This window comes from Alligator mississippiensis, chromosome 8, assembly GCF_030867095.1.
Source record: "Alligator mississippiensis isolate rAllMis1 chromosome 8, rAllMis1, whole genome shotgun sequence".
In the NCBI taxonomy this organism is placed as follows: Eukaryota; Metazoa; Chordata; order Crocodylia; family Alligatoridae; genus Alligator; species Alligator mississippiensis.
Window position 1 is genome coordinate 41005668 of NC_081831.1, and position 14905 is coordinate 41020572.

At 42.8% G+C, this 14905-nt stretch overlaps 1 protein-coding gene across 7 annotated transcripts in view; it reads left to right on the forward strand.

Moving 5' to 3' along the window:
• Positions 1-14905, forward strand: part of GABRA3 (gamma-aminobutyric acid type A receptor subunit alpha3) — a 243038-nt gene that overhangs the window by 200934 nt on the left and 27199 nt on the right. For 5 of the 7 annotated variants that reach the window (XM_006273800.4, XM_059732684.1, XM_059732688.1 and 2 more), the window contains one exon: positions 3668-14558. The exons of 1 other annotated variant lie outside the window; for it this stretch is intronic. In XM_006273800.4, coding sequence (XP_006273862.1) covers positions 3668-3997 — 330 coding nt within the window. In that variant the 3' untranslated portion in view covers positions 3998-14558. Of the gene's footprint in view, positions 1-3667; positions 14559-14905 lie in introns of those variants that run through there. One more of the 7 variants, XM_059732686.1, reaches the window with a different exon arrangement.

Here is a 14905-nt window from a genome sequence, read left to right on the forward strand (position 1 = left end):
TCCATAGATCTATTCACGTTTCACCAAATTTAAAACAAAATTAATATTTGTCTGAAAAGCCATGTCAGAAAGTGTAGTGAAACTGATAGGTCTTCATCCTTTCAACAACAAAAAAAGCTGCCATCATCGTATCATTGAGTAAGAACTATGTCATGCAACTTGGATGACCAACCTTGAGCTATGCTGGGTGAAAACTAAAAGTGAATGGAATGAAAATATTGTCTAATTTATGATGGTTAATACAGACAAACAACACCCCCCCTCCCCCAACCAGAGGAAAATGCTGGTTACTTCCAAAAGCAATTCTGGAACTGAAAAGAGGCCAAGCACTATACCAAGTGCTATTTTCAAGGGACCTCTGACACAGCCCTGTCACTGAGTACTTTAAATACCAGTCACCTGGGGAAACATGGGTGACACCATGTTTATACATCTGTTTACAGCTTTGATGGCATCAGCATACAGATGATTATATAGACATAAAATGTGTGTGCCACGGGAAAATCAAATCTGTCCCTGATGCATTTCCACTGAAGTCAGTGGAGGACATTGGGAATGAATTGATTAATTTGTCCCTCTGATTCTCCTCCCCCCCGCCAATCTCATAGTTTTCAGCATTACCTAAAGATCCTAACTGCTACCAGTTCACCTAACTGGAGTTTGGGCACAGAGTCCTACAGGGTATACCATAAGTACTGGGGCAGCAGGCAGCCAGCATTCCTGGCTGGGGTTTCACTTTGCAGGTTGTTACTGCAGCACTGATGAACCATGCAGTTTAAAATTCTTTCTGGTTCTGGAGACTTTCATGCTAGGGGCAACTGAGGCAGAAGCAATTAGTTTGACTTGACCCTAAGCCATTCAGTGAGTCATTGTCTCTGCTCTTGTTCTTGCCCACAAACTGTTGTTTGATCTGTTTCAACCATAGCCAGAGAATTTTCAGCAGGGCCTCCAATGGCTTAATTTTATCCTAAGTGTATCTAAGAGATGCTTTCTACCAGTGTAGTCTTGTATACCGTCAAACAAATGTAGTCTTTTATACCTTCTAGCCTTTTACACACTCCTGTCTTGTATGTACTGCTCACTTTGTGGCTGTATTTTTGGGATCCCAACTTGAATCATTGCCATGTATACACCTCAGACTCCTAGGAGGTGCCATATGACATTTGCAGTGATCATACCATGTAAAGTATAGATGATCTGTGGAATGTCTACTTCCTGAATAGAAATGAAGTCATCCTCCTAAACTTTCCATGCTATGAATTCGGTCAAATTGAAATAGAGCCCAGATTACCATTAGTGGGTCTGGCCTCACTTCACAATATGCTTATCCTGAGCTCTAAAATGGAGGCTACTTCATGTTTTGTCTTCATAGTCGAAATCCCACTACACCCTCCTTTTCCATCCCTGACAGACCTTTCTGAGTCCTCCATCATCCAGCATAAGTGGCCTCTAACCTGCATCACCAATTCTTGCAGCATAACCAACCCACAGTCAGTTACATAGTATAGAAAGTCTCCTTCCATTTGGCTCACTGATGGCAGGTTGGTTGTCATATGAGCCCTATGTATTGTATAGCAGGGGTACATATATTAATCTTCATAGAATCATAGTTGGAAAGGATCTCAGGAGGTTATCAAGTCCAACCCCATGTGTGACAAAGGTACCTTCCTGGCCTGGTATTAGTATGGCCCTGGCCCTGGCCCTGTCTCTGGGCAAACTGCCTACCTTGCTCTCCTGCCATGCCTTGTTGATAAATGATTATTAAGCCTGGCACAGGCTTTTGGGCCCATCCCATGACCCTCACCCAAATGGGACTGAGTGACTGCTCATCTATGGGCCTACTTCACTCCTGGCCCCTCTCTTGGGCCACAACTCCACCTCTTACACTAGGGCCTGGGGTCTTCCACCCCTTAGGACTCAGCTGCTTCTCCCCAAGCTTTAACTGGACCACAACTCTGCCCTGCAACTCTCAAAACCTGGGGTCTTACACCCCCTTGGGCAAGGTGCTCCTCTTTGAGCACGCCTGGCCCACTCCAGGGTCCAACACCCCATGGGACTCAAGCACTTCTCATAAGCTTACCTTCCCCCCCATCTCTCCTAGTAACCCACCTAAAGGTGGGGGCAGGGATTTCATCACCCCAACCAACTTTACACCAGGGAGGTTGTCAGTCCTGGTATTTGAGTGTTCCTGCCCCACCACAGGCAGAAACACCAGGTCTCCTTATTCCAGCAAGGTCCAGTTTTAGGTCATGCCTAGGACCTATTAGGACTCCTCCTTCCCCATAGCCTCACCCTTACCTCTGAAATATTCCTGGAACAGGAACCCTACTAAGAAATGTTACTCCCCAGCTGCTGAACACAAACTGCTCTGCTTTTATAATAGAGCTCTCCCAAAATGGCCGCTCTCATCAGCCACCTAGCAGCTCCCTGCTCCAGCCCTTAAGGGTGTTCTGTCACACCCTGCTCCAAGCGGGACCATCTCCAACTAACATATCATCCCAGCCAAGGCTTTGTCTAGCCAGGTCTTAAAAGCCTCCAAGGATGAATATTCCACAACCTCTGGATAGTCTGTTCCAGTGTTTTACTACCCTCCTGGTGAGAGAGTTTCTTCCTAATATCTAACCTAAATTTGCTGTAACTTGAGACCATTGCTCCTTGCTCTTATCTGGTCTAGCCCTATCATCCTTGATTTACATCTTCTAGTATCAACACTCACTATCCATGAAGTGAAATTAAATCTTCCTTCAGTGATAGGAAATTGCCAGCTTCTTGAAAATGCATGGCTAGCCTGAGTGTTCCAAGTCTGTCCTGCATCCTGTAAATATAACTTATACGGCTCTTTAAAAGGCCCACTACATGACATAATATTATGCAGCACAGCTGGTCCACAAGTCCGTGATATGGTATGTGATATTGCATTATGACACCATGGTGCAGTGTCATTGTATATTATCACCATCATACTGTGAAAGCACCAACATCATGCCATAAATCAAGATCTCAAGGTCATTTATTTTTGTTCCACCAGACACATTCAAACATAGTCACCCCTAGTCAGCACCACTGGCCCACCTTGCCATTTCATGGTCCAGGAAGTATGGCTAGATTTGTAGCCAAGCTCTTTTCCAGAAGTCTTAATTGAGTGAAACTGATTCTTCTACATCATACTTCCTGCAGCAATAAGTCTCAGTCAGGTCAGTTGAGTTGAAGAGAAAATTAATTCCACCTGTCCTTGGCCTGCTTGGCATATCTCTAGCTAGGGTGGCTCTTCCCCAGCTGAGAATTCCCCCATGTTGGGCAGCTGCCACCTAAGCATGTGCTTATGTGCTTGTTTGTGCCACTGGAATGATGCTAAAGGAATCCAGCTGGACTGAGAATTGGCCATTGACTTCAATTATTATTTAAATTGTAGTAATGTCTAATAGCCCCTGTCAATGATGAAGACCTCATGAGTAACAGTATTATATGTTGTACTTCAATTATGTATCTCTTTGTAAATATCACTCACAGAAGATGAGGATTCTGTCCATCTTTCCCTTCCACAATGCTATCTGCTTGATATTTTTGGGTCACCTGCTTTCCTCCTGTGTACAGAGGTGTTAACTAGGAGAGCAAAGGTTCTCCTTACAGCTTAACATTGCCTAATGTACACTTTTCCCTTCCCTAGAAAAAGGAGCCAGTGGCACTGGTGAAGAAGACCAACAACACTTACAATATTGTGGGCACAACATACGCCCTCAACATCACCAAGGACCCCGGCCTGCCCACAATCTCCAAGAGCGCTGCTGCCACTGCCGCCGCCACCACCATGCCCCCCAAGGTGCCCTGCATGGAGGAGAAGCCTCCTGAAAGCAAGAAGACCTATAACAGTGTCAGCAAAGTGGACAAGATGTCCCGCATTGTCTTTCCTGTTCTCTTTGCCATTTTCAATTTGGTCTACTGGGCCACATACGTAAACCGGGAGTCAGCTATCAAGGGAATGATCCCCAAACAATAAAACCAGCCACACAAACCTTCCATCTGTGAGCGCCATTCAGGCAGGAATTCTCTGGAGCTTTCTTCTCCATTTGAGTTGTTATGCCTATTAATTTAATTATAATTTGAATGAGATCAATGTAATCAAAACTGTAGTATTTATTTAATCCGTTATTCATTCATTTTAATTAATTTGTGATGATGATCAAGACAAAAGGATCATAAAAAGTGTGCCTCTAACATTGTGAGTCTGACGTCCTCCCAAGCCACCCCTCACCCTGTCTCTCTCCCTTCATCCTCCCTGAAATGAAAGCTGCTTGCATACCATTTTCATTCTATGCTAAGCTCTGCTGAGGCCTGATGGTATATTTTTCCTGTGTCCTCCTGCCCTGAGATGGACTGCCACAGTGCGTCAGTCCCCTTTGCTTAGATGCTCCTAGCAACATGTGTTCAGGGATGTAATGGGCTTTGTAAATGTCCTGCCATTTGTATTGGTTTTCAGTGTTATTCCTTATGATGAGCTTTATTCATAGTGTATCAGCTGTCTTGGTTGGTGAGCTGTCCTGGATTCAGGGAGCTGCAGAGGCTGCATCCCTTAATTTTACTGTAGACAGGTGATTCTAGGGCAGTCATGCAACTTTAAGGATTAATGGGCTGGAGGAAGCCTCAGCTATAGTGAAACAGATGACAGTGCCATGTATATCCCTATAGGGCTGCCAACTCTCCATCTTGGCTGTACCATCTGCCTTACTTCCTCTTTCCACCTCCCCCAGTAGAAGTATCTTAAGAGCATCTCTTTCTAGTTGAATCTTCCTATGAAGGCACAATATCAAGCAGGAAATGCTTGTTTCTTCACTGTTCTGGCCTCTAGTAGGCCAGAATGTCATATTACAGGTTCAGGTGCTTTCCGTCAGACAGAGAAACACAGACCATCAACTGAAGTCCCTATTAAGTCAAGACACCAGAGCAGAACCAAGGTTGCCTAAACCTTGGAAGTTAGAAGCTAACGTGGCATATGTGTTCTGATGTGTGGCTTTAGTTGTTGGGTTTTTTTTTCTGTTTCTTCAGTCCCTTTTTCCTGCTCTCCATTGCCCTCCATTCTCCTCTCCCTACTCCCAACACATCTTACCTAGCAACCATGTCTCAAAATCGCACCCTTCTCTGCCTTCTCTTTCATTGCCTGAGGATGAACTTCAGCCAGGAAGGTGACAGCAGCTGGACTTTCAAGTTTTATAGAGCAACAATGATGTTACCTCAGGCTACAAAAGAATACATTTCTGTCTTGATTCAGGGAAGGGGCGATCCTGACTTGGGAGCAAGAGTGATAGAGAGTTGGCCGGGGGAAGAACAATAGGCCTTAAACTGAAGGGCTCTTGAGTACTCTGTGTCTGGTGAAATCCGTGGGAGTGAGGATACCCAAAACCATGTCTGAAGCACTGAAACTGTAAAATCAGGCTCTTTGAAAAGGCACTTTTAATATTTAATATGTGAAGTTCTTGATTCTGTTATCACTAAAATCCATGTAAGTGAGGGGAGAAAGCCCTGGAGAGAGGCTCTTAGCCCTTTGCAACTGCCCCATTTACAGGGACCTAATGACAACCTCATCTTCCCCAACAGCAGGGCTGAGATACTGAGATCCCATCTGTGCATTTCTCCTCCTACTTCCCTCACTGGTGTCCAGACATGGATATGCTGTCCTAACACAGGGCATTTCATGTTGTATCTGGTAAACTCTTGTTTTCTCTACCAGCAGTACTGATCAATCTGTGTCACTTTCCTTCACCCCAGTGCAACCCCATGGTTTCTTTTTTGGAGGAGGTTGCTACGAGTCCTGCTCTGTGGGCTGCTGTAATGACCTCCTTCCTGTGCATAATGATCATGTATCAGCTTCAACTTAGTCCTCTCATATTCTGCAATGGGGCATTTTGGATGAAGCTGACTACTAAGCAAGTGATCAGCATGAGACACATGTGCCCCCCCTGGAAGGATCAAGTGGGATGTACATGTACATTTGCAACATTCTGGACCTCTGCGTAAGGGGCCAGTCTCACCCTTCATGGATAGAGGGTGTGCCCCACCTGGAATATTCACCAGGATGGCAGGATCAGAGAGGAAGGGCCCAGGGAAAGATTTGTTGTGGTCTATTGTGTAATCCTTACTTGAGTAAACAAGATCTTGTTCACAGATGCCCTGGCAGCCAGACCACTCCTGTGCCTTCTGGTGACTGCAGCAGAACAGTTAACTGTCTTGTTACAACTTCTGGGACAGGAGTGCAGGAACCTCAGGACTAGATCAGACCCATGCTCCATCTGAGTTAATATCCATGTCTCCAGAGGTGGCTAGTTCTGCATGCTGCAGGGGCAGGACTCCCTCCACAAGCCTTGTGGGGTAATGTGACATCTACAATTCCATGCTCCCTTCCATCCAAGAACAGAGCACACAGCCGCCCCCCCCTCCCCCCGCCTGCCCCCAACAGCATGTGACTTTCCTACAGTGCCTTTCATCCCAGAGACCTGGCATCACCCTCCCTAGGGTGCACCTCACCCACCAGTGCAGCACAAGCTTCTGGTCTGTTTTGCTTTGAATGGCTATGCTGTAGCACAGTTCAGAAAAGCTGCAGGTGAATGTCACATTCCACTGAGACTGCTGAGCCCCTCCAAGTTGTGAAGTTTGCCAGGATATAGGTATTAGCATTAATATTCTGAACACTGCTAATTTAACATGCCCTGGAGATAACATCATCACTACTACAAACTCTTCTACTCTGACTCCATGGGTGGTAACTGCTAACAGGATTTTTAATGGACATGTTTTGTTTGTTTCTTTTGGAAAATACTTCTATGTCATTTTCTTAAATACACTTTGTCTAGGTTATCTCATAAAACATTCATGGTTCTATAATACTCAGGCTTAAGTGAATGAAATAGAAACCCTTTAAAAACACAATAAAACAGTAATAATGAGTATATTGTGTTTACAAAAGGAATTGTATTGAATGCAAGTTTCAATATTGGCCCCGCAACATTGCTGTCTCTGAATAACCTCAGCGTAGGAAAGCAACACGAACTAATGGGATACATACATTCTCCTTAATCCATTCTGACACAGGTGGCAGAGATTCCTTTGCCTAATATTTCTTTATGGGGGGTTCTTACCAATGAAAGCTGTACTTGTTGTACATTTTTTCATGGTTGTTGAATGCAACGCTCTCTGAATTATTTAAAAAACAAATACCTGGGTTATACAAACCAAAAACAACAAACGTATCTCATTAGCCAGTACTTACCATCTGAAACTTGGTCCCTACAGCAGTATAGTGACCCCCTTGCCTATCTAATATCCACCTCCAGGCACCAGGTCTGTGGTGACACTCAGGGAGGAGCATCACCTACCGAGTCACTGGCACCCTTTCCTGTTCTACCTGGTAAAGGTAGCTTGCTGCTTTCATATCTAATGTTTTACTTGTTCCATGGGTTAGACAAGGTAACTGATAAAAGTCTCTGAGTTAACTTCTCAAAACCATTACTAAATATGCATTGTTCTTATCTGTTTCCTCCTCAACTTTCAGAATAATTTCCTACCTGTGCCCTGCACAAATTCTTCCAAACTCATGTTTTCTCAATACCTAGCAACTATTCCTATAGAACAATTTGTAAGTACAGAAGTGAGTAGCTGGGCCTAGGCATGTGATATCATGTTGCCCTTGTGTATTACCCTCAGACCTTAGGTATCTGCCTGATAAATTGTTCACTTTTAGGATCTAAGGTTGTATAAAGTGAATGCCTCATTCATTCACACAAAAACCTGGCATTGATTTGTATTGCTGAATGCCAGCTGGAGGCAAAGTGACAAACATCCTTTAGTTAAAATAAACCCAAACAAGATGTGTAATATTACTCCCATGTGAAGAAGAATTTTGGGAAGATACTTATAAATCAATGGTTTAACACCCACTGCTAGCTGATATCAGGGAACAGACAAAGTTGTTTTTTTTCTAAAAGAGACATAGAGACATTTCCTTTCAGCTAGCACTAAGTTGTTCATCAACTTCCATTTCTAAAAACTCCAGATAAGACCTTATCCTAATACTAAATTCTTGATAATGTATAGAATAATGTCAAGGGTTCCCACTGTGGTGGACTCAGGGCTACAGAAAGTCTTCACCCTGAAGCATTTTCAATCTAAAAGAGGAGAGACACAGGATGTAACTGCAGCTTTCTGAAGAATGGAAATGTTGTTTCACAGTGAATTCCAAAATCTGTTTTCTTTCCATTTAGGATCCAAATTCCAACATTATGAAATTCTCTCAGCAAGAACATTTGCATGTATTATTTCAGGATTGTCAAAATGACTTGCTTCAATTTTGACATTTTAAAATTGTCCATTGTAAAATGTAACATAATCCAAAATAATAAATCTAAGATAAAAATTCTTTTCAAAGGAAATGTAAAAAGGTTGAAATTATTTTACCATAGCTTTTTAGCCCCTTTGTTTTCCTCTGAAATAATAGAGCTGCAAAATCAGCCCAGCTTTATGAGAGGTTTTGATTTGCAAGAACTGCAATGGAAAATGATTCTATTGACATTTTTTCCTGACTGGTATATCAAGTAAACAGGCAGCATTGAAGTGATGGTAGCAAACATCATGTTAGTGTTGTCGTTTATCCAGAGAGTGGTTTAGACTGTCTTTGATTATGTTCTCTCTGATAGCAAGGCATTTAGTTCACTGCTTTTCCCATCACCCACACTGAAAGGGCTTCTTGAACATCTAAGAGCAAATATTAACAACTAAACCTTGACAGAGAGTTATGACGTGGTGACCTTCCTCACTACCCTGAGCTCAGCAGGAAAAAAATTCAGTAATACCAATAAGTAGATTTTAGAAACACACATGATGGTTTGCACGTTGTGACCCATTCACAGTCAGAGCTTGCTGAGCAGAAGTGAGGGGATGACCCTTCCCCAGTCCATTCCGATACTGTTCACAACAGGGTTTCCTTATTCTTTCTGTCCACAACTATTAGTTGTCCACACAAACAGGGTCACACACTAGTTCTGAACTCTAGTCTGTTTCATGTGCATAAGAAATATCTATTTTCTACCAGTTGGCATGATTTCCTTTGCTCTCATCATGCTCCTAGCTTTGTCCCATCATCATCTGTGGCTCTTCCACAAGGCCATAGAGGACCTGCTGGATGTACTTGTAGACAGACATGGATATATATGTCTCACTTAAACTGGGGGGGTGGGTTCTTACTCTGAGGCATTTAAAGTGGTGAGAACCTCTGTTCTTTGAAGATCCTCACTCCAGGGTGCTTGGGGGAAATGCCACCTTAAAGCCTAATACCCAAAGTATTGCCCCATATATATATATATATATATAGCAAGGCCAATAGGAAGTTAAAGGAGCTTTACTGGGAAATTATTTTATTAGGGATAGATCTACTAAAAGGATAAACCTATTGAAGGGGCAGAGCTGTTGAAAGGGGTAACTGCTTTAGAAAATAACTTTTACAGAACTAGTCATACTTAAGGGATAACATTGTTAAAAGGACTTTAATATATAATGCCATTAAAGGAAGGGGCACTTTAAAAGGATAGGACTACTTAAGAGAGAGGAACATTAAGGGATAGCCCTGCTTGAGGGATGATGTTATCTGAAAGGAAGAGCTGTTAAGGGAAATTGTTTCTTAAAGCCATATTCCTACTTCAGGATAACTCAAGAAAAGGGAAAGCAGTGTAAGAGGGAAAGCCATGCTAAACTAGTCCCTTTCTTTGTGAACTGGCATGGAGCACTGAACTGATTTAGGCTGTCTGGATGATGCCTACTGGAGAGACTAAGACAGGCAGAGACGGGGGTGCTTTAATTAGCAAGACTCCAAGAACCATACTAATTGAAATGCCAGGAGCATCACTTCTTTCAGCATCCCCCACTGAAAAATGGCAGTAGGGAGCTTTGAACTAAAGCTCGTTGAACCAGCTTTAGTTTAAAGCACCCCACCACCATTTTTCAGCACAGGGATGCTTATACATGTGACACAAGTCTGCTGGAGCGTGCTAATTACCACGCTCCAGCAGACTCAATTAAATGAGTCTGTTCTGATGCACCATGTAAAAGCCCTAAGGGTTTCTCTTGCTACTCTGTGTCTGCTCACACAGAACAGAGCAATGAAATTATGCAGTCACATGCCAAGAGCTTCTCAGTGGGTTTCCCCTTTTTGTCCAACACCTCAGGTGACCCTGAGTTCACACCGACCCCTAAATAAAATAATCTCCCACTGTGTATCCATTATCCAGACTGGAAAGTGAAGGAGGCAGGAGGAGGCAGCAGTGAACTACATTTCCCAGAATCCTTTGTGATCTCCAGAGACTGGGGAAGGCTGAGCCTTGAACATATGAGCTTTCATGGAAACTTAAACTCTTTATTAATGCTGAAGTAAAACAATACTTGCTGTGTTGAGCTAAACTGCTCCTGAAGGCATTTTGGCAAGAGTCAATAGCTCTGTTAATAGTCAATACCTTGACTGCTCCAAGGTATAAATATTTAGTATTTGACCTATTTAGTGTTCAGTCAGCCAAGTATTCAGGTGAGGGGGGCGGTTGTGGCTTGCAAACTTTGTTTTTAAAAGTTAAAAAACATCATTCTGGAGCAGAGAAAATGTCTGTTGTTCTAATTTTCTCTTAGCTAAGTAGTTAAATCTGCATAAAACCAGGGCAGAGAAAGATCCAGGTCCCTCTCAGAGTGTCCACAATTTTCCCAAGTGAGGGGGCAGGGGACATAGAAGCCAATCTGTATTTGTGGCTCACTAATGGATTGTTGCTTGGTACCAAGGACACTGACAGAAGGGCTGCCAAGCACCTGTCAAGAAAACCTACTAACACAGGATACAATTTTTATTGATGCTGCCCATTTATTACCAACACAGACACTGGGATGTTATCAGGGAGGCAGCATGATTTTCAAATGTCCTCAGTGCTGAATGCAATTACTCCTCTCAAAAATGCAGTTAGCCAAATTATATGCAGGGCCAATCTACCTGCTGACAGTAGCTAAGACTTCAGAATATACTTGGGTGGGCAAAGTCTGCTCAAAGCCATCTCTTGCAGGACCTATGTTACCCTGCATGTCAGGGGTCTAGAACTGTCCTGGGGGTTGCAGCCAGAGTGCTCTGTAGCTAAATACAGAACTGGGTTCCATTTCTTTTTTTTTTCAGTGAAGGGTATTGTATGAAGTTTCCACTCCAGCCAGACACAGAGTCAGTTGTATTTCTTCTCTTCCTGGAAGTGTACAAAGAGATCGTTGTAGCTAGGCACAGGAAGCCAGTTTCTATCTTCTTCCCTGGAACTTTGAAGAGTGCAAACCATGTGTATATCAAAGGCGCACACACAAAAGGAAAACTATATCCCTTATACTGATCAACCTCTTTCTTGTCAAGGCTGGGAAGAAAGACAGAGAGAAGAGATGTGGTTGCTAAATGCTTGGGAACGTATGAGCGGCTTCACTGGTTGGGGGCCTGGACCATGTAGGACAGACAGGTAGACAGCTGGGAGCAGACTTCAAAGCCCTTATGAATATCCAGAAACAGAAGCAGATGCATCATGCCTTTGGCTAGTGGCCCTAGATATGTGTACACAGAGAAGGAAACTGTGCTGGCATGGTAGTGCCATTAGCATGTCTGATTGACTCAGAATAAGCCAGTAAAGCAAGGAGGCCCCTCCCATGCAATCCTGCCAGAGTTGTTTCCTGCAGGTACCATGACTGTAGTGACAGGCCACTTATTGGCCTTTTGCTGAGTTAGTCAACTCTGCCCCTTCAGGCACATCTGCTTTACAATGTATGCTTGTTGTTGAAAAATCTGCCCTGTTCTATCTCTTCTAAAAGAAGAGAAGACAGAAGCAGAGAAAATGGAGAACATAAAACTTGGGACTGATGGTCCTTGGCCTCCATCAAATCCCAGGTTTTATGTTCTCCATTTTCTCTACTTCTGTTTTCTCTTCTTGTTTTCCTCATTCTGGCTTCTATTCTTTCTGTTCCTCTCTCCCTTCCCTTTCTCCCCTCCCCTTCAATCCCTTCTCTACTCCCAGCCCTTTTCATTCATTTCCTTTCTTACCCACCCAAGAAGCCCATGCCTAAGCTTCAGATCCAATCACTCAAGCTTCTCTAGGCTCCTGGACAGTAGCTGCTTATGCAATCTGACTCTTAGAGGAAGGATGGGAGGGAACTGGATACCTGAAGGGAAGGTGGAATTGGAGGGAACTTAAGGCTTAATGGTGCTGTAACAGTTGGTCCAGGAATCCAAAAGCTCCTGCACCATCAGAGTTGGGGGCAGGAGCAGTCCTGGCTGTGGCCAAGGGGAGAGCTGCTTTGCAACTCCTCAATATAGCCTGCACCCTATAGCCAGTTACACCTCAGTGAGAGCAGACTGGGCCTATTACCCAAGACAGCTGCTGGCCAAGTAGGCAGGTGCCCATTTGTCTAGTTCTCCAATATGAACCTGAACACTAGTTACAGCAGTGAACGCTGCAAGTGAGACATTTGCTATCTCCCTCCTGGAGCAAAACATGATCTTACTCTGGTGCAGGATATGCCAGAAACAGGTCCTAGTGCTAGTTGCATGAACACATAGGATGTACATTATGTAGCTATCCCATTATAAGTGAAGAACTGTTGGTCCTCTTGCTGTGGTGACCTGCCTTAACTTAGCTGCTTTTCCTTGGTTTCCCAGTCTGTCACATAAAATGAGTGTATATTGTGCTCCATTTGCATTGTCAGCTTCCAAGTCCCCTCCCTCACACCACAGGACATTTTATGCTATGGCTTCTGTGTTCAAAGATGCAACCACTTAGTGTAGCTAGAAATGACCCAGAAGTTATCTTGAGAAAAAAACCAAAAACACACAAAAAAACCCCACCAGTAGCAAATGATGAAGTTACATTTTCTTCAGGTATATGTGTGTAGCTTCTCTGGAGAGCAGTGATTGCTGTGCACATGGTATATAAAATTTAATGCCTTAAGGAATAAAGCCTGGATTCTCTGCTGGTGAAGTGGCCTCTGCCTAAGGCTTTTTTGCAAATACAGCATATCACACAAAAAGGAAACTAATAATGGTTAAAGAAGAGTCTTGCTTATTGAGAAGTGTTCTCTGTCAAACTTTTCAGTTGTGAGTCCCATTTAGCCCCTCTTACTTCTCAATTATGTAATATTCTATAGTTAGATCTGAGGTTCTTTACTGCCTGGGGGAATGACCTTGCTACATGGACTGAAACAAGAAGTAAGGCTCTTTGACAGGTATTAATTATGGCTCTTAAACACCCCTTTAAAAGGACTGTCAACTTGAAAACCTGATTTCTGTCTGACAGTTGACTGATTTTTACCTTTGACAACATATGTAGTCAGTTTTCCTTCTGTCTCTTGATTCTCCCTTTTCTTCCCCCATCTTTCCTACAGAGAGATAGGAGGAAAACACATGTAATAACAGGAATAAGAATAATGTGATCGTAAAACCACAAGAACCTGGGGATAGGGTCAGGCACAGGGTTAATTTTCATCATGTTTCTGGTAATGAATTACATTTCAAGTTGAGATGTCCTTTTAATCTACAGCATAGGCAGCAGTATTTTCAAGTCACCAAGGCTTATTCCTAGTGTCCTGTCAGCTGGTATTTGGTCATTCAAAATCATTTAGACTGTCATGGACATCACTTAGATTCTCAGTGTCCATTGACCCTTTCTTCCCCATTGGTCAATATCTGATTTCAAGGTGGTGACACCAGCCAATTGTTTAGCTGCAGTGCTGGTGTCTGATGGGGGTTGTAGCAAGGTTGCTTGAGCAAAAGGCCAAAGCAGTCCATCACAGTGAAAAATATACTCCAACAAAATGCGAGACACCCTCATTCCACTGCCTCAGATTGAATATACTTCTATGTTGCCTGTTCTGTTTTGTTTTTCAACTTGTAAGACTCCCTTTAGTATGAGAAAGAACATAGCTGGCAGCAGTTTAACGCATGCATGACAATCCTGTTATTTCTCCTATGATTGCAGCTGTAAATAGAGAAAAAATCCCCTTTTTTAACTTTATTTTCTTTTTTGACTATCTGTTAATGACCTTCTTAAGGGATTTCTTATGGAAACTGTGATCTTTCTCTCTCTCTCTCTCTCTCTCTCTCTCTCTGAAATTTGTGTTTCAAATGCTTTTCTGGTGCAATGTTCAATGCCTGTTCGTATCTCTGAATTGTATTTTTCAACCTTTGCTGGAAACCTAACTTGCCCATTCTAACTGGCAGGATTTTTGAATCCTGCGACTTTTTTCAGCTTATGGCTTTTTCAATAAGTTAAAGCAAGTGAAAATGTTTTTTTAAACAAGGAAATTAAATGAAAAAATTAATAGAGAAGAGGTCACACTGGATGATGAACAAGACAAAGGATCTGAGTGGATACGGAGAATTCTTCCAACTATGTATTAATCTCCTGATATAACACACAATATGGGATTGTATGGCTTCTTCACTGAATGAGATCACTCTGCCACTCCAATCTACACACTCTCTTGAACTTCAGACAAATAAAAATTCATATTTTAACAAATTCTGAGCCATTCATTCCTTTCTGGAGATTGTGGTCAAGTCAAAAGGTATGTCAATGTACAGGTTAGGGTGAGCACAGAGCAGGTTCTCTGAGCTTTTAGGATATGTGTGCAGTAGGAGAGAAAGTCCTTTTAACAAAGGGTAACTGATGTGTTGCCCATTAAAAAGCAAACACTCTAGGGAATATAAAATATCTTGAAAACAGTCTTTTTTTTCTGTATTGACACAGGTAGGTTATGGTGTGAAAATCACAGGTCTGACTGCAATAAATGCTCTAGTTCAATCACAACCTGTTGGTTTGATGCAAAAACCTTGGGGTGAAATGTTCTGGCCTGTGTTATAAAAAAG